The following is a 20,736-nucleotide window of genomic DNA, read 5'->3' as shown; positions in this document are numbered from 1 at the left end:
TGTGTCCAACTACACCTAAAATAATAATAATAATAATAATAATAATTTTCTCATTTTTGAAATGCTATTCTTGATCTTCATGATTTGTTCATGTTAAAGATCAAGCAATAACTTTTCCTGTATATACTCTCTTTCCATGAGAAAGTTCTTGGTTCTCTGCCAAATAATATCACTTCCTAAAGCAGCGCTGTGCTCCAGGCACACCTTTTCTCATAGAAGGCTGCTGGAGCGCATCAGCCACAGCTTGCACAGTTGGTTTATCACTGTTTAGGTCCTGGTGGGTGTGAGAGATGACCTTTGAATTTCCTTCATAACGTTAGCATCTATGAAGTTTTAAATTGTCAGGTGTGACCCAACCTTTCTGCTCCAGCCATGTGAGTATCACTAAAACATCTGGGGTGGGCGGAAGGTCTTTTGACAAGGTCACACATGTGGGTCATCTGGTGCTCATCTCCTATGGGGACTCCAAGAGAAGCCATTTTGGAAATTCAAGAAGCCAGGAAGGAGGCACAGATTCACAGGAGTATAACCATTTTCCAGCTTCAGTTTGAAATTAAAACCTGATGTATTCTAAAACAGTTGTTTTTTGTATTCTTTGAGAGTACAGGACTGACTTTTTCAGTGATGATCAGCTCCTCAGTTGGAGGAAAGGAATGTTGGTCTGTTTGGCTAGGTTGTCTTTTGAAGCCCCGTGGAACCCAAATTGAATCCCCATGACCAGATAAGGAGGGAAGCTTTATCAGTCTTTTGAGACTACAGTGTCAGCCCAGTGTTTTTCCCTCAAAGATGCTTGTGACAGAATGAGAGCAAGATAGACCCTTAGCAATGCAATAGGTGAAAAAATTTCTATTAGAAAAATGTTAAATAAATTCAACGTAGGCCTGCATCCATTGCCCAAGTCGTGAACCCAGTAAAGTCCTATGCAAGATTGAACTAACATGTACCTTTGCATAAGCTGTGGGAAAAAAATAATTTTCTGAGCAAACTAAAGCCTGTGTAGCATATGCCTCAGTTGTCCAAAGCCTAGGGAAGGAGTGGGGTAAGAGGGCTCTGGTAAGTGGGGCCATTCATAGAGATACTCTGGGGCTTATGGGACAGAAGTGAAGCGGGTTTGTTTATCATGGGTGGCATTGCTTATCCCTCTATCACATAAGCCCTTATACTTGTGTATAAATCCACATTGTGAACTGATAAAGTCATGGTTGTGCCTCCACCCTTAAGAATGTGTTCTCTCTCTCTCTCTCTCTCTCTCTCTCTCTCTCTCTCTCTCTCTCTCTTCAAACATGCAAGAGAAGGTAGAAACAGCTGCAAAAATAACAAGGTCAATACTTAAAGTCAGGTCTAGTGATACTCAAAAGCAGCATCTCCTGGGACCTTGTAGAATATTAAGTTGTTGGGCCCCACACAGACCTCCTGAATCAGAGCATGGCTTGAGGGAGCAGGAAGCCATCTGTTTCATGATCCCTCCAAGTGATTTTGGTGTAAGCTACACAGGTAACCAAGTTTTCTCAAAGACAACTGGATTTACCAAAATGATATGGAAACTCATTCTTAAAATTTAAATATCAGGTGTAGCATTATCTAAGTTCCCCCTATTCTCTTCATGTAAGAAATTGAAAGTAGTGCCTTTCTCATTGTTTTTCTGAGATGTCAGGAGGTATTTCACTAAAAAACAATCAATCCAATGAATGAGTTTGAGATACAGCTGGGTAAAAAATATAAAAACAGGTGTTTTTTGTTTGTTTGTTTGTTTTTCCTGCAGAACTCCTCTGGATCTTTAATTTACTGAATTTTTTTGTTGTATATCAGTGTGGAATAGGCTCTTAATCTTCAAGAGGAGGATATAGAATCTCCCCTATGGGCCTTGACCATGGAACTCTTTTTTTCAAGGAACATACAGAATAAAGGGAATAGGAATCACAATTAAAATTATCCATAACTAGCTTAAGCTACTTCCTGATTCAGTATGAGTACTTTCCAAAATTAGGAAAGAATGAACCATGCCTAAGGTGTTTGAAAAAAAAAATGTTAAAAAAAACCCAAGTTTTAATTTTGAAACCCCAAAGTTTAATTTTGAAAACCTAAGGCACCAAGAAAAGTATATTTTGTAATCATAAAAGTTAAGGACTGGAGTAGTCTAACATTCAAATTACTGGTAAATAAGCCTATGACCATGACTATTTTTTTTAATCCAGTGGAAATGTAATCAGGGAACATTGGGCAGGAGACCATTAGACACAGAAAGTGATACTAAAAACTAACAGTTTTTTGAGTGCTTTCTATAGATAAGATGCTCTTCTAAGCTCTTTAGAATTAAGTTATTTTTATCCTAAAAGCAATCATATAAGGTAGGTAAAATCATTAGCCCCTTTTACAGATGTGAAAGCCATGACTCAGTTTCCTAATTACCCAGGATTCCATAAGAGTTGTGTTTTTTTGTTGTTGTTGTTTGTTTGTTTGTTTTGTTTTGTTTTGTACTAGGGATTGAACCCTGGGGTGCTTTGCCACTGAACTACATACCCAGTCCTTTTTATTTTGAGACAGAGTCTCACTAAGTTGCTAAGGCTGGCATCAAACTTGCAATCCTCCTGCCTCAGCCTCCCAAGTTGCTGGGATAACAGCCTGTGCCACTGCACCTGGTTCCCAGCTTTCATTCTTCATCATGGTGCTGGACTTGTTGCTCAAGAATTTGGTGTGTAGTTGGCAAAGACAATATAAGATAAACTAGCAACACAAGGCAGGATGTTGTGAGATGGGGATCAGGCAAATGGTATGAGAAGATGGAGGTATTGCAGGCCCCTCTCAGGAATGTCAATATAACTGTTCCTGCAAGATGTTCCAGTAGAGAGTCTGGAAGAGGCAAATTGCAGCTGTTACCCAAGAAGACTTCATAAAAGTATCTTGAAGATATGAATCTGTTGAGCTTTGCCCCATTGCCAGCAGTTTTAGGAGGGTTATTTTCTTTTGAAGAGTTATGTAAATGAGGTGAGGGCCTCATTTGGCAAATACTGTTCAACTCCAAGTGCAAGTTAACTCTGCTCGATACTGAAAATAGGAAAATGGTTGAAGACACGCCCTGCCTTTGGAGATCATAGTCTGGTTTTAGGGAAATAAAAGTATATTTATTTTACTTATTCACACCTTTTTCTAGAATGGATTTAAGACCATTGTGTAGTATGGGCCTTTATTTAGTCAAACACTATACAAATACTGGAAGTGTCAAGGATTGATAGAAAAATAATTTGGTCACCTGAGATTTGGAACTCTAAGGCAGGGTCCAGTCACATTGGGATTGTAGTAAACAAAATTAATCACGGTTGTTGCCCAGGAACACTAATTTTTACCCTGTACCAGGCATGATTTTACCTCCTTCCATCTGGCTCTGCATAAGATGCCAACCATATCAGGCCCTTGGATCATTTTATGTGTCTCTGCTTATAGCGTTAGGATAGTTATCACAGTGGCAGATACTCGCGAATGAGATTATATGTAGTTGAAAGCCTTTAAACGAGATACTTTGGATTCCTGAGACTTCTTCCAGATTTGGTTTTCTTTTGATCAAGTTTACTGCATTTTACCAAGTAGTCACTGCTCTGTTTTGTGACCAGATAGGATCAGTTCCATTAGGCACTGCTCTGAGTGATGCACCATCTGCCAAATGACTCACATCAGAATGTAACCTGAATTGTCTGTGCTCACATGGTCTGAGGGAAGTCATAGTTGGAGGCAGAGGTGGGACGGAGGTCAAGAGCACAGGCTCTGGAGTTAGGATGGTGAATCAGATTCCTGACTTGGCTTTTTCTGCACGAGACTGTTTCTCTATACCTCAGTTTCCCTATCTGTGAAGAAGTGATTGTTATTACACCTGTCCCATATAGTTGCCATGAAGGTTACATGAAATGAGGCATGTAAAACATTTCTAAAGGGGCTGGGGCTGGGGCTCAGTGGCAGAGCACTTGCCTAGCATGTGTGAGGCACTGGGTTCGATTCTTAGCACCACATATAAATAAATGAACAAAAATTAAGGTCCATCAACATCTAAAAAAAAATTTTTTTTCTAAAATTCCAGGCACATAGTTGAAGTGTTCAATAAATGTTAGCTGCTAATTTTTAAATTGTTTATACCGTGAAGAAGGGTCTACAAGGGTTAAGGTCATATGTGCTAGAGGAATTCTTTGCAGTCTCTACATGAGCAGTTGGTAAACTGTCATTGACAGTTGACACCTTCCCATTTTAACAGTGACTGAGGATTCTAAATGCCAAATCTGGTGACTGCAACTTGTGATTCAGTAGATCACCTACCATTGCTGTTTCCTTTCTAGCCTGTGACTGTGACCCCAGGGGCATTGAGACACCACAGTGTGACCAGTCCACAGGCCAGTGTGTGTGTGTGGAGGGTGTCGAGGGTCCACGCTGTGACAAGTGTACACGAGGGTACTCAGGAGTCTTCCCCGACTGCACACCCTGCCACCAGTGCTTTGCTCTCTGGGACGTGATCATCTCTGAGCTGACCAACAGGACCCACAAGTTCCTGGAGAAAGCCAAAGCCTTGAAGATCAGCGGTGTAATTGGACCTTACAGGGAGACTGTGGACTCAGTGGAGAAGAAAATCAACGAGATAAAAGACATCCTGGCCCAGAGCCCAGCAGCAGAGCCACTGAAAAACATCGGGAATCTCTTTGAGGAAGCAGAGTAAGTAGTTAATGAGCTAAAGTAACAACTTGCTGTGTTTTTTCAACTTTTACACAGCAGAGCCTTCCTGGTGTGATGCTTCTGTTAGGTCTGTTTGTCCTGCTAGTGAAAATAGGCTCTGGGCCATCATTTCCCAGCAGTCTTGACTATGAACACTTGGGTGAGTGAGTGTGGGTTCATCACTTTTGACCAAGACTCTGGAGGCTGCTGTTTAGAATAAGTGCATGTTTTATTCTTTGCAAATAATTCTCGAAGGCAGTGGAGTGGAAGGAACACTGGATTTTAGACAGAAGATCCATAACTAAGCCTTGGCTTTGCCATGTGCTAGGCCTATGAACTTGGATAATATTTCCTTCCTGAGCCTCTTTTCTCTCCTGTGGAGGAAGGGGAAGGTAATATTTGCCTTTACTCTACATTGTAAAAATGATAATTGTGAAAGTAAAAAAGTTACATTGTAAATTTAAATTGTCATTAGTTACATTATTTTGCTACCATTAGGGAAATTCTACCACCACAAATAAGACTCCTTGTTCTCAAGTTTATTTTACTGCTTAGCCATTGATCCACTAGGCCAGTGCTTCACTCATCAAATTATAAGAACTTCTTCACTATGAAAAATCCTCCTCCAGCCTTCCTCAAGGTATTTACCTCTCTGATTGGACAGTGTTTGTTTTTGCCAATTAAAGCAGAGAATTGAGCTGAAATGCCAAACTTCTTAGGCATCATTTTTTCCACCCTTTCTCCTAGCCTCATTTTTTCCTGTCCTCAAACATTCTAATTGCCAATGGTAGTTGCCAAAAAGGACCCCAGGAAACAGTACAGTAAGACTTAGGAGCTGAAGGACAAAACAGAAAGGAATACTAATGTTTGTTTCCCAGATGCTATGGATTTTTGCTGCAATTCACTATCTAGGCAAAAACAAGAGGATTGTTTTACAGCTAAGTCCTGTCCATTAAGGAGATGATTTTACATGATGACAGAAGTTCAGTAACTTTTTTTTTTTTTTTGGTATGGTGACACTTAAATCAGCATATCTAAGGCAATATAGGAGAAGCAATAAGAGAACTAACTACTGACATCATTAGCTCAAGTGCCTTATCCTTTTAGATTTAATGTTAACTGATCCCTTGACTTTTTAAAGCCTTAGATTTTCTGCCCAAGACCATGTAGTTGACCAGGGAGTTAAGAAATGTCTGATGTGGAGTAATAATGCATTTAATGAGGCATTTTACCTCATTAAGAAACTTAGCCTCCTCGTGTGCAGCAATCACAAGTTTTGGTAGGCCATTTTCTGAGTGCAGGCCCATTTAGGGAGAGATTCTTGGCCTGGGTTTCATGTCCCTATTTGAGAACCAAAAAATCCAGTGTCCTTGGAGAGCCTGCCAGGAGATTACATTCCAGAAAAGCTCTGTTTCTAATCCCACTACTCTGAGGTAGACTGTAAACTAGCTTCATAATTTTTTTAACATTATCCAAGAATGTACTATTTTATGATATGAAGTTATCTTTCATAAAAAATAATTCAATATTACAGGGTTGGGGGTATAGTTTAGTGGTAGAGCATTCATCTAGCTTGTATGAGGCCCTAGGTTCAGTCCCCAGCATCACACACCCACATACACACACACAAATTAGTTTTGATTTTTTATTGTAATTATTTTTGAGACCTGAGAAGAAATGAAAGTCTTTTTTGAACCAACAGATTGACAGGGAAAAGTTGAAAAAATAAACTATTATCCACAGGAAAAAAAGTCATTGGGTTTATAAAATATAATTAATCTACAAATAGAAGGAACCTGTTAAGTGTTATTCTTTTAAGTTAGGTCATTCATGGTATTATTTGAGGTTTAAACATAATTTTTACCCAGCTTGTTTTTCTTTTAAGAGACAGGGTCTCACTATGTTGTCCATGCTGGCACTGATTTCCCAGACTTGAGATCTTCCTGCTTTGGCCTGAGTAGCTGACCTATATGTGCATGCCACCATGCCTCAGTCGTTTTCCCAGTTTTTTGTACTATTATATTCCTGAGAAGACAGTTATATTCAATTAGATAAACCAGTAATTCCCAGAAATAAGTCTTCTCAAATATTACTTTGCCTCTCCCCCAGCCCCCTCAGACACACACACACACACACCCCACAGTTGCATGTACAACTTTGGAGACATGAAGATGTATCACAAAATGTAGTTTGGTCAGGATTACAAAGAAATATGTGAAAGCTACATGTTTCTTTCTCAATAGATGATCACCTTTTTTCTTATGAAAAATGGAAGGGCAGTTTGTTGTAAGGAGACGCCTTTGATGCAACCTTGCCTGAAGAAGGCATATATGAAAAGCTGGTTTGGGGGGTTCCTATTGTCTTCATGGTGGGCTATAGAGTTTCCTCTCTGCATGTTCCATCTTGCAGGAGATCCTTGAGATTCATAGAACATTTTTGGAAGGTGGCTAGAAGGCATAATTCTACATTAAAATCATTTTTAAGTCTGTGCAGTTATGTGGGCCTCAAGTTGCTTACACATGGAGCTGAGACCCGCACTGACCTGTGTTGTTTTACAGCAGGGACTTGGAACCCACCCACAGCCGCCCACACCAGCTGGGTGTTCATCTGGGCTTTCTTCAAAGTCTTTGAAGAAAGAAAACTCTTAGATATAGTAGAATCTCTTGTAAGAGTAAAATCAGTACTTAGAGATGGAATTGTTACAAATTACTAAATTGGTTTTGAAGTCACAGAGAGTAACAGATACAGCTGAGCACAATGTGGCATCCCTATAATCTCAGCAGCTCAGGAGGCTGAGGCAGAAGAACTGCAAATTCAAGACCAACCCAGGCAATTTAGACTCTGTCTCCGAATTTTTCTAAAAATGGCTAGGGATGAAGCTCAGTGATAGAGTGACTCTGGGTTCAATCCCAGTCCCTGGAGAGAGGGGAAAATAGTAGATACAGTATTAGAAAATGTAAAAGTGAGACTTTACGATTCTCCTTTGATTTATTTTAAATAGGTAACCTCATTTTTCTTTTTTATAGGAAACTAACCAAAGATGTTACAGAAAAGATGGCTCAAGTAGAAGTAAAATTATCTAACACAGCTTCACAAAGCAACAGCACAGCCAAAGAACTGGATTCCCTACAGGCAGAAGCCGAGAGCCTCGACAATACTGTGAAAGAACTTGCTGAACAACTGGAATTTATCAAAAACTCAGATATTAGGGGTGAGCACATTTTTGTGCAAATTCTCAATCCTAGATAATACATTTCACCATCACCTCACATTTTAAATAATACTGAGCAAAAACTGTTTTCTAATAGTTCCTAAACTTTTCTCATGGAGCTTGTGGCACAAATGGGGATACTAAAGTCTCTATTTTACAAAGATGGGACTTGGGGCACAGAAAGACTGAGACATAGCAAAAGCTCCGGAGGGTGAGTGGCAACAGTTGTTACATGGGTTCCACTTCCTAATTTTTCCAGTTAATGATTTAATCCTTTGGCCTTTCTTGGAAAGAAGCTCTTCTGAATAGCAAATACAATAAGTTGGTAATTCTGCAAATCCTTTCACATTTGAGAATATTGCTTGGTCCCGGAAGTCATTTTTCTGAATCCTTCATTTATTGGTACCACATAGTACCTCCCCCAAAAGCAAAAGAATGTAGAAATAGTAATCACACTATTTATCCTATTTTATGCACAACTGTTTTTTTTCTTGTTTAACTAGGTCCCTAAAGTTAAAACACATTATGCTGTTGGGTACATGATACTGGTCATTTGAGTGGACCTGAATAGTAAAGAAAGAAAAGGAAAAAGCATCTGAACATATAATCTACAGACTTCCCAGCACCAACAATTTAGAAAGAACTAGATGTTTGCCTATGAATAGAAACAACATATATATGTGATTAATTTCTCATCTCTCACCTTAATGTTTGGCATCCTTCAGAGCTCAACTAGGTGCTAATGGGACAGACTAGGTTCACTGGTCATGAGAGGAAAGCTCTACTTCATAAAGATTATTTTTTCTGAATTCTAAAACTTTACAGTAAGTTTAGGGCATCAAATATGGATGTAGCTTGGTGAGGAAATCAGGTACAATGAGATTAATTGTGGGCGATTTCATTTCCTGCCCCAGGTGCCTTGGATAGTATTACCAAGTATTTCCAGACCTCTCTTGATGCAGAAGAGAGGGTGAATGCCTCCACCACAGATCCCAATAGCACTGTGGAACAGTCTGCTCTCACCCGGGACAAAGTAGAAGACCTGATGCTGGAGAGAGAATCCCAGTTCAGGGAAAAACAAGAAGAACAGGCTCGACTTCTGGATGAACTGGCAGGCAAACTACAAAGTCTAGACCTTTCAGCTGCTGCTGAAATGGTAAGGTTTGGGGTTTGGCCTCACTTCTGCCGTATGCTAGGAGAAAACACTGTAAGAGTGAAAACTCCCAGGCTTAGCTCTCCCAGCCAGTGTCGGGTATCCGTGACCAAGTCAGATAAACAGAGTATGCGATTTCCCAGCCTTCCCCCTCTTCCAGCTATTTCTCTGTGGCGCAACCAAACAATCATGACCACTTTCCCACACTGTTGTATTTACTGAATGACTTTTTATTGAAGCATGATCATTTTTATGATGTGATTTCTGTCTTTTATAACCTTATTCTGATTTGAAGTGCAAAATGTATCTCAGAGGGAGAATTCAGAATCATTCTGTGAGAGACTTTCCAAAAGAATCAGAGCAAAAGAATTTTTTCCATGGGTGTTAGCTAAGATGATCCTTTGTTCCAGTAACTTTACCTGGTGAAGATTAAGCCTGAAACTGGCTTAGAAAGTAGATTAATTTCCTAAAAGCTTTTAAAAGTAATTTTGGAGCCAAATGAAATTGAGTAGTGAGTTTAATGAAAGGCAGAAGGCCAAAGGAGAGCCAAACTGAGTCTGTTTCTCCCTCCTGTTTCCTTACAATTTTTTTTATGGAAGGATACATGAGAAAATTTGAAGGGTACTTTTTACAGAATAAGACTATATTTTCATTCTCTGATCCTAGAAACAGAGGAACAAAAGAGAGATGGTGTTTTTGAGTTGAAAGAGTTGACTTCATTATCACTTTGTTTTGGCCATAGTCCCTCCTTCCCCCATACCTCTCACTTTCTCTGAAATCAGTGAAAACATGCTGTCTGTACTGTATTGTGACCAATTTTGTTGATGTCTGTAAGGTATGATAATATCTTGTGAAGCTTTATAGCACCTAGAAGTAGGGAGTATGTAGAGATTTCACCATTTATTAAATGAAAAAACTAAAGAAAAGCAAAGACTTAGACCATGTATAAACTGCACCTAACAGTAGATAAAGCTGTTACAGATGGATTACGCCATTCTTTCAGTCTTTTTAGCATGCTAGTTTCTTACTGCATTTCAGAGATTTTGTGATTACTGATTTTTTTGAATTAGAATTCATAAGGAAGCAATCTTGATTCTAATTCAAAAAACTAGTCATCATGAAATCCCTAAACTGCAGTAAGAAACTAGAATGCTAACAGACCTTTGATCTGTTAAGAGGGCATCTTGGGAGAGGTGGTGGTGGGCACCCCACTACAAAAGCGTGCCTTCTCTGGCAGGCTTTTCCACCTTTCAGCTTCCTAGAGATTAGCCAGTTTTGCCAGTTCTCTTACTGTGTTTTTGTCTTTGTTTATTATCCTATGAGAACTCTTTGGGTTCTATACTGTCTTTTTCTTGTAAAAAGACATATTTTTATCCCTTTGTGTTTTCCTAGTACCTCCTGGTTCTTTATCTTTGTTGATATTCAGCTAGAACCATGCTGTTTTTCTCCTGCCTGCTCCTGTCTGTTGAAACAAAACAGATCTAATGTGATGTCAGATTGTTTTTACAAAGCATCCCTGAGGTTTTGGCTTCTCCTCTTGATTAGGACTCATGTTCTTCTATAGCACACAGATTAAACTTTCTGAAGTTGTTTTATGTCTTGTAATCCAAAGATGTGAAAGACTATTATTTTAGTTATTAATTTAAGATATAGAGTCTTCAAACTTTCAGGCCAGAGAGCTGACTATATCTACCAAACTTCTTAAAAACAATACTATCTTCATTTGGGAGTATTCTGATAACTACTTTTCTATCATAGTAAATTTTTTATTTATAGTATTAGTATTTTCCACAAAAGGTCAGTTCTACACAGTTTCTGTTTCTGCTCAGCCTTTTTCATCATATGGTATACTTGTTATTTCCCAATCTGCATTTGCATATACTTGTTATTTCTCAATTTGCATTTGCATGCCATAACCACTCAGTGATTTTGGGAAGTTTTTGGCAGACAATAAGGGGGTGTGGGAGGGTCAGTGGGTGGGTATTTGTAGTAGGGGATAATTTGGAAAAGCTATAGCTACCTTTGTTCAGACTGCTTTCTCCTTTCTTTTTGCATCTGTAATTTCTCCCATTCCCCTTGCTCAAATTCCACTGGTCAACAAACCCTTCCTCATCTATAACTACTATAATTCTCAGTAGTCTCTCCTTTTCTTACTTTCACACTTACTGCATCTGATCTGGAGTGCTTCAATCTTCCTTCCTAAATGTGAAAGTTAATAAAAGGCTATAGGCCTTTTTATGTTACCAATATGCACCAGAGCAATTAACACAGAGATGGGCCCAAAGTTGTTTCACAATACTTTTTTTTTTTTCCCTAAACCAACTGGCTAGGAAGAAAAAAAAAGCAACATTCTGTGGCTCCAACATTGACAGAATCCAAATGGATAAAGCAGATAATGTTTATATCTTGGGTATGGCCCATATGATATTCTAATTCATTTGGGCAGGATTGAGGGATGTAAGTTTTATTTCATTATAAAGTCAGATTTGCTGACTCCTGAGCCCATTGTTTCTCTCTCCTGAACACTGTGTTTTTAAACACCCTTGCCAAGGACTACACGCTCTCTGGGGCCACCCAGGCCCTGCACAGCTGTTATATTACAGTAGATTCACTCTCTGAACTCTTGTGCCTGATCTTTGGCTTCTTGCAGACATGTGGGACACCTCCAGGGGCTGATTGTTCTGAGACTGAATGTGGTGGCCCCAACTGCAGAACTGATGAAGGACAGAAGAAGTGTGGGGGGCCTGGCTGTGGTGGTCTGGTCACTGTTGCCCACAGTGCCTGGCAGAAAGCTATGGACTTTGACCGAGATGTCCTGAATGCCCTGGCTGAAGTGGAACAACTCTCCAAAATGGTAATTCAGTGGATGGCCTCAGTTTTTGTTTTTGTTGGTTTGCTTTGTTATAGACTGGAGGATTTGAAAGATTGTGATCAACTCTAAATGCTAACTAAAATGAAATGGTAATTTCAGTGTCAAGTATGAAAGTTCATGTTTTTGTGTGGCCAAGGAAAGTGATAAAGAGGTATTATTTATTCATAGAGTTTTAAGAATTTGCTTTCTTCTCAACAGAATAGCACATGCTTTGGGTGTAGGAAGCTCAAATCTTAGATAAGCAAGATTTTTGAGAACTGTTAAACTGTAGCAGGTTAATGAATACATCCATCTATACTACAAAAATCCTATGCTAAATTATTTGGCATTTGTAAAAGTACTTATGTTGGTACTTGAGAAAAAACTAGGGAACATTTTATAAACCAGATGTTTTGGAAGAGTTAAAAAAAGTTGGAAAAAAATTAAATGCTAGCCCTATCCACGTAAGAATACTGTATATGAATTTGTGTACTAAATACTTTGGTTATTTAGGAATACAATACTTGGTTAAATGGGACAAATTTGTTTCCCAGAGACATGATTATAATACTTAGTTTTTCAAATCATTTTCGGACCCTTTCTAACATTCTGGTCTGCTTCAGAAAGAATGAAATTGTTTCATAAATAAATTATTCTTTATATTTAGGTCTCTGAAGCAAAACTGAGGGCAGATGAGGCAAAACAGAATGCTCAGGATGTTCTGTTGAAAACAAATGCTACCAAAGAAAAAGTAGACAAGAGCAATGAGGATCTGAGAAATCTGATCAAGCAAATCAGAAACTTTTTGACTGGTAAGGATATTTTTCATTTTACTTATACTTTTTGGGGATCCATTTTTATGTTCGTTTGACAACCTAAAAACACATACAGCTTAAAAAATGAACAAGGGTCTGATATTATTGAAGCCTAATCATCTTTCACATTTGATATTTGAAACTCCCTGGCTTCCATAATACATTATTCTGATTTTCCTGCTTCTTTGACTCTAAATACTCCTTTGTTTCTCTTTCCCTTTCTATAATTTTCCAAATCTAGGGAATTTATAAGGAATATCACAACACTTCATATCTACATTTGCTTCCTTCCAACCTTAAATTTTCATTGTAAGGGCAAGGGCTTTAGCTCAGTGGTGAAGTGCTTGCCTAGCACGCTCAAGGTCCTGGGTTTCATCCCCAGAACTACAGGGGGAAAGCTCCACTGCCTTCAATCCTAGCTTTAAATGCTTGCCTCTGTGGTATTCCATAATCCAAACAACGCACTCTGCTAGGCCTTCACATAACATACTCTGCCTATACTAGTAGTCTTCATCCAGAAATCTTCCAAACCTGCTCAGTACTTCCCTTACTCTATCTACAGCCTACCTTTGTTGCTTTGTTTCTTTATCTAAGAAAGATTAAAAAAAAAATAAAAAAAATTTAAAAAGGCACTTTTAGGAAATAGCATAGACTCTGTTCAACAATTTTCAAAATTGTACTTTAGGACACTGTTCCACTATTTTTATAAAGCAGCTCAAAAGTAATGCACAACCAGTGTCTTTGTGATTGAGCACCAACATCTTAAAACTGTAATTTTGATAATCACTGGAAAGCAACAAAGGTCAAAATGTCTGTTTCCAATGACCAATTCTAGAGCCTACAGTCTACTCCAGACTATGACAATTTGGTAATACTGTCTGCAGCCCAAAAGTGACCCACATAGTTAACACCATGTAGGTCTATGTAGGTCTCATCTCCTTACCCAGTTAGGTTATAAATTCTTAAACAGGAAGTGTGGGGTATCTCTTGGTGAAATCACATCAAAGATGACTGATGTGGTTAAATGAGTTATGATTTTTAACCTCTTTGCTTTTCACAGAGGATAGTGCTGATTTGGACAGCATTGAAGCTGTTGCTAATGAAGTACTGAAAATGGAAATGCCTAGCACCCCACAGCAGTTACAGAACTTGACAGAAGACATCCGTGAACGAGTTGAAAGCCTTTCTCAAGTAGAGGTTATTCTACAGCAGAGTGCTGCTGACATTGCCAGAGCTGAAATGTTGTTAGAAGAAGCTAAGAGAGCCAGGTATCTGAAGACATCATTGCATGTAGGGGACATATTGGTGTTGCTAGCTTGGATTACAAAAGGATTTCATTGACCAAGGAAATACCAAGGAATGACCTCTGTGAATCTCTCTGGGTCTTTTTAGCAAGACTGTCTTTAAAAAAAAAAAAATGTTCTTTGCTAGGCTACAGTGACTGTAGGCTAAGGGGAGGATCACAAGTTCCAGGCCAGCCTCAACAACTTAGCAAGCCTACTTTTTTTTCATGTTAACAAAGAGTATGTTTCATTCTTTTATACAGCAAAAGTGCAACAGATGTTAAAATCACAGCAGATATGGTAAAGGAAGCTCTGGAGGAAGCAGAAAAGGCCCAAATTGCAGCAGAGAAGGCAATTAAACAAGCAGATGAAGATATCCAAGGAACCCAGAACCTGTTAACTTCAGTAAGATGTTATAGTCATAGTTGAATGTGGGGAAAAAAATACCCATTTTATCATCCCCTTTTAAGTAGAAAAGTACATTTTATAAATGAACAAAAATTCTTCCAACTCTGTAGTAAAAAGGATTCCTTTAATTTAAATAAATCTGAACTACTACTTCCTTAGCACAGATGCTAAAACTGAGTGGTGGAATTTTCAAGGATAAAAAAAGGACTTTAATGACACTGGACCATTAAGTCCCCTTCCTTTTTGCCTCCACAAAAAGCCCTCTGTCCAATAGTATGAAGTATAGTATTAAATTTCAAAATTCCATTTTAGGATACTGTCCCACTGTTTTTTTTTAAAGCAGCCCTAAAGTAACCCACATAGTTAACACCAGTGATTATTCACAAAAACTGTGTTATAGTTTTGATAATCATTGGAAAGTAACAAAAATGAAAAATGTCTTTTTTCAATGCCCAATTCTAGAAGAACCTAATAGAAACCTTATAGCTGAATAATCTGTTCTGTTCAGAATGCATGAAAAACTTAAATGTTTTCTTTTCTTTATAAGCAAAATACTAAGGGATTTCCAGATATTAAAGGCTCTAAGAAAAGTATTTCAGATTTATTTAGTGCTATTCTAACAATAATCCTCTTGCCTCTTAAACAGAAATAATTCAAACAATTCTATTTTTTTTTCCCATTTTTAGGAAAGTGGCTTTATGCTTGTATTTTGTTGTTGTTATTGTTGTTGTTTTAATGGGTGAAGAAAACTTGATGACTAATTGAATTCCAATACTTCGCAAGCACCCATACTTGGCATTATCAGTCTTCTCAGGCTAACCATCATCTGTTTAAAACCTGGGAGATGGTTTTTCAACATGGTTTTGCTACCACTGGTTGATGCAAAACTGTGTTCCTCTATTCTACTGCCTCAGTGAAATGAAACTTGCCAGTTGCTTAGCCATTGTTCATTAAATTTCGAGACCATATAAGGTCTCTTCTCCAGTCTACTTATTTAGAAAAATATTTTTTAAAAATTGTTTCTTTTCCAGACTATGCTATAACCATTTAAATATTTTGATTTTTATTTCTGTCTCTAGGTTGTTCCAATTTCTTAATTATGCTAATAACATTTTAATGAACTTTTATTTATTTTAATGATTTTTTAAAAATTAGTTTTTAAGAGCAAATTGGAAAATATTATAGTTGAAATATCTGGTTTGATGATATAAGTTAAGAAGGTGGATATTTTTCAGAGACTCTGGGGGCAGGAAGTGTTTTAGATCAGTAACAATAAGAAACAAAGAGAACCTCTAACTAATCTATTAAATCTATTCACTATTGTCTAAGAATTATTATTTCTCTCCAAGACTTTTTTTCTAAATTAACAAGTAGGTGAACTTTATGAGACTGAGGATCATTTGGTTTGAAATATTTGTAAATTCTTGCATATTCCATACTCAAATTCATATTAAGACAGTATGGTTACTCAGTTATTTCTATGGGATTGACCTACCTTGAGCATCACCTTTAATACAAACTAAATGGTCAGTGAAATTTGGCTATTCTGTCATAGACCAGAATAGCTGCCTACTTTGGCTAGCTTTTTGGAAACAATGTTCATCATTCCACTTAACATTTTCCCAGACAAGATACTCTTTCCCTAAATAGTTTTCAGCTATACTTTCCTAGACCATATGCCTTCTCACAATCTTAAAAACTTTGAGAGTTGAACATTCATTAGCTGAAACCTCTACTGCTAGAGCATACCATTTAAAAAAAAAAAAAGGATGAAAATTATATTTCTCACTCACATCCATTTGGAAATTCATGTGGAAGTCCCTCATCTCACAGCTGCTTATTTGTGAATATTCTTTAGGCAGTTTATGAGTGTCCCTAAAATGCTTTATTTACTACTTCAAGCTTCCTGGGGCTTGTTTTTAATGTCAAATAGAAAAAGAATTTCTATCAATCTCAGCTTAGATCATTGGAAGTACTAAATGAATAATGTGAACAAATACATGAGATGTAATGAGGACTAAAGTATGGCTCTTATAACTTTTATCAAAATTATATTTTTAATTACTTGACGTAGAAAAAAACTGACATAGCATCCTTCTAAATCTTCCACTAAACTTGTACTCATAGTATTCTTACCATTTCTTAAACTAATGATTGGCTGGGTTCTTGAAATTACACTTGTAGATCGAATCTGAAACAGCAGCTTCCGAGGAAACACTGTCCAATGCCTCCCAGCGCCTCAATGAACTAGAAAAGAACGTGGTAGAACTTAAACGGAAGGCTGCCCATAACTCTGAGGAGGCAGAATACATTGAAAAAGTAGTATATACTGTAAAACAAAGTGCAGAAGATGTTAAGAAGGTAAGTAAATCTTTGAACTTCATAGCTAAGTTAATAAAATCTCAACAAATCTCTTCCTTGTCTAATTTAGGATTAATAAGGGACAGATAATAAGGGACATTGGTTATTCACCAGAAACATTCCAAATGACCTATTTTGAAATGTTTTTAAAGATATAAATAGAAAAGTATAGAAGTAGATATTAGAAGGGTCCAATAAATATGACTTAGGACCTCAAATCCCAACTGGAATTAATTTAACCTAGGGGTATGTCTTAAAATACATATACTGAACTTGTATGTCTATATTTTAATCAGAAAGATCTTTATAGCATATAGTAATTTGAGAATACTTTAAAAGCCATTTGAGAATACTTTGAAAGCAGAATGGAAAAAGCCTAGATCTCAATATAGAGAATGGCTTGTAGAAAATCAAATCTCACCTCTTTCAGACTCATTTTGAATTAACTACACCTTCTCATTAGAAAGTACTATATTTTGCAGAGAAAATTTTACACAAGCCAAACTTTGAGCTAGAAGCCAGATAATGCTTGAAGTATGCATTTAATTTCTCAATTTATGCAGATAAATGTTAATCTCCAAAGATACTTTTGAAACTTGTGGGGAGTTATTAAAACTGTAAAATGATTTTTCTAATTCCTTCCTTCTCAGAATTTTTCCTAAGTTGCTGTAGTTTCGTTAATATTTTTTAGTTGTAGTTGAACACAATACCTTTATTTTTTTTTTAATTTTTTTTATGTGGTACTGAAGATCAAACCCAGCGTTTCACGTGTGTTAGGCAAGTGCTCTACCACTGAGCCACAACCCCAACCCCACTTGCTATAGTTTCTAAGTACATAAATGTTAACTTCCCTACACCACTCAGTGAAGAGAATAAAACAATATATGAAGTTTATTGCAGCTATCATTTCTGCTGTAGTTTCCTACAGTTTGAAGGACAGAAGTCTCCCAAGTAGTCTGTTTATAAGGCATTTTACATAAAAATGACATAACAATGAAGAACAAAATACCTTGAAATGAAATTTCCATGACTACTGTTTGAACAGTTTTCAGGAGAATCATTTGTAGCTACTTTTCCTAAACCAATGCAATTCTCTCCTTACCCACTTTTTTTATATTGCTATAATCTTACTCTTCTTTCCTAATTTTTTTGTTTGCCCTTTTCCTTGGATTTCCTGATGTCCAGTTTTCAAACCCTGTATTAGTCAAAATGCAGATGGATCCTTCATCTCTTCAGATGGACTTTCTTTGATGTCTAGTCTACTTTATGAAGCTCTCCATGTAGTTAAGCTACTTTTCTATGGAAAAATGTTCATCTGAGGGCTTAGATGCAATGCCAAAATTTTTCTGAAAAAAAAAATTTTTGAAATCATAACTTAATATGAAGCCTGCACAGTGTTCAGAATGTTTGCTTTGCGAATTAGTATCTTTATGGTCCAAACTTGCTGCATAATTACACAATGACTCTTAGATATAACTACTGACATTATCACCTCTTTGTGTCTAAATGTGGAACTGCAGACTCTGGACAGTGAACTTGATGAAAAGTATAAGAAAGTAGAAAATTTAATTGCCAAAAAATCTGAAGAGTCGGCTGATGCCAGAAGGAAAGCTGAAATGCTACAAAATGAAGCAAAAACACTTCTGGCTCAAGCAAACAGCAAACTGCAACTACTCAAAGGTGGGTCTTTTTGCACTTGGGCTCACTTTTTCTTTAAAAGGTGAAAGTTTATTAGCTTTATCTTAGGTAAGCAAATAGAACCTTATAAACACAGATTGGACCAGGTTTTCAGATCATCATAGACTTAATGTTTTCTTTTATCTTCCACAGACTTAGAAAGAAAATATGAGGACAATCAAAAATACTTAGAAGATAAAGCTCAAGAATTAGTGAGACTGGAAGGAGAGGTCCGTTCACTCCTTAAGGATATAAGCCAGAAAGTTGCTGTTTATAGCACCTGCTTGTAACAAAGAAGAAAAGGCTATAAGATGGCTGAGGTGACCAAAGTAAAATATAAAATAGTTCCATTTAAAAAACTGATATAATGATGTTCAAAATAAAACTCATTACCTATTTAATGTTTTAATCACCAAATTTTATATGAAGTTAAATAAAGTATGGTGCTTTTATATAAACAGTATAATTCTTACATTTAGTGTTCATAATTTAGTGTTCATAAATCCTTTGTAACAAAGAATTTTTTTTCAATGTAAAGATGAATTTATAAAAGCTTACTGCCTCCTTGAAGACCCGAATTTGTTATATCTTTAAATAAGCTCTATTACCCATCTTGTCTTGTCACCATCTTCCAAAAATCTACCCCTTAAAAAATCACTTCCAGGTTGGATTCCCGAGTAGAAATTGAGGAGGGATAGCGCCTAAGAAGCCTTCACTGTTCAGTGACTGCTTAGTTGCTCCAATCTCCAACTCTTGCAAGTATACTCTGCTCTAGGAATGTGTACAAAAGCAATTTCTGTAATTGTGGTTTATAAGTTTTACCACTTAGAATCAGGCCACAGTTTACAGTTTACTGCTTTTTGCCTTCGGAGCAATGCTACTATTAATCATAAAGTCAAGTCACTACAGTATAATTGCCAAGGCAGTGTCAATTATGTAGCTGAATTAACTAGATTACAGCCCAGCTACTATTTTCTTACACCAAGACTATGCATTTAAGCATTCATATATCCAACACAGCTGCATTTGAAATCAGGCCTAGGTAAGTTATGTGAACAGCTGGAATTTAGACAACAAGGCAATGTCCCTCCAGTCTAAGGCAATTATTTGTCACTTTTTTTGAATTCTAATAACAAAGTGGTAGTATCTTACCATTAGAGCAACTATTATTTTTTCTTAAATAGCAAAAACCATCTCTGTTCCCCATGCCTTTTCAGTTAAAATTAAAAAAGCTTTCACATTATAATAATTTTAAACTTAAGCTCACTCTTCACAGGCCCTCATAATACTGAAAACTAAGTCGCTAACAGTAAGTGAACATTTAAACATTTATTCCTAGGACTTTATTCCCCACCTCATACTGAATGGAACCTTTAAGATGGGTTTATTATATTTCATTCAATTCCTTAACTACAAATTTTCCCTGAAATTTAAATAAACTAGCACCAAAATATTGAGATTTTTTTTTTAAGATGAAGGTCATTTGCAATAATAGCAAAGTAAACTATCACACCAACTCTTCTACTGCTAACAACTGCAAACTGTGAACAAGATATATTTAACAAAAACTGTAAAGGCACTGGAGAGCAACCAAAACAGATGGGAAGCTAGGTGAGTTGACACTAAAGCAGGAAACAAAAATTGACTGAATGTCCCATTTTAAAAAGCTGTCACTTGAGGAAGGCAAAAAGCAAGTTTCTTTGTTAGAGAATCAGAAGACAATTTGGGGCAACCCCAACAGCTGGAATATGAAGGGGAAAGTGAAGGAAAGTAAAGACCCCCTTGGCCCAATTCCTAGCTAGTTTTTAAACTATATATATTCAGGCAGCTCAAATAAAGCTAAAACAATAGAAATTTTAGCAGTTCCCCTACCCAACAAAAGTATGGAGTTTAAGTCAACTGCCCAATTAATTTTTTTTCAATATTTTTCAGAGTTATGTAAGAGAAGCCGGTCTTTATAGTATACCAGTCATGACTATAATATAATCCCTAAGATCACTAAACACAATAAAGGAAAATGTGAACCATATAATGTAATTAAAGACTAATAAGCTTTTCATTTTAGCTACAATCAACGGACTGTAATCAATCTCCAAACTTTCCTAAAAACTATAACCTTTAGATTGCAATCCAGTGAATATCTAGTTTGCCTATTGCTAATATTTTAAATTTTTATTTAAAATTTTTATTCCTTTTTAGAAGTCTCTGCAATCTATACCAAATATGGAAACTTCAGGAATCTGAAATGATTTTCAAATTTAGTTATAACATGGAAAAGCCTATTT

At 36.8% G+C, this 20,736-nt stretch overlaps 1 protein-coding gene across 1 annotated transcript in view; it reads left to right on the top strand.

Moving 5' to 3' along the window:
• Positions 1-18,909, top strand: part of Lamb1 (laminin subunit beta 1) — a 68,047-nt gene extending 49,138 nt beyond the window's left edge. The window contains exons 25-34 of the mRNA XM_005319439.5: positions 4,323-4,692; positions 7,719-7,903; positions 8,818-9,059; positions 11,707-11,910; positions 12,575-12,719; positions 13,783-13,990; positions 14,269-14,410; positions 16,598-16,774; positions 18,295-18,454; positions 18,605-18,909. Of these exons, the coding sequence (XP_005319496.2) occupies positions 4,323-4,692; positions 7,719-7,903; positions 8,818-9,059; positions 11,707-11,910; positions 12,575-12,719; positions 13,783-13,990; positions 14,269-14,410; positions 16,598-16,774; positions 18,295-18,454; positions 18,605-18,741 (1,970 nt within the window). The 3' untranslated portion in view covers positions 18,742-18,909. The remainder of the gene's footprint in view (positions 1-4,322; positions 4,693-7,718; positions 7,904-8,817; positions 9,060-11,706; positions 11,911-12,574; positions 12,720-13,782; positions 13,991-14,268; positions 14,411-16,597; positions 16,775-18,294; positions 18,455-18,604) is intronic.
• The last annotated feature ends 1,827 nt before the right edge of the window (positions 18,910-20,736 follow it).

This window comes from Ictidomys tridecemlineatus, chromosome 2, assembly GCF_052094955.1.
Source record: "Ictidomys tridecemlineatus isolate mIctTri1 chromosome 2, mIctTri1.hap1, whole genome shotgun sequence".
Classification (NCBI taxonomy): Eukaryota; Metazoa; Chordata; class Mammalia; order Rodentia; family Sciuridae; genus Ictidomys; species Ictidomys tridecemlineatus.
Note: the sequence above shows the minus strand (reverse complement) of the source record. Positions and strands in the feature narration are given on the sequence as shown.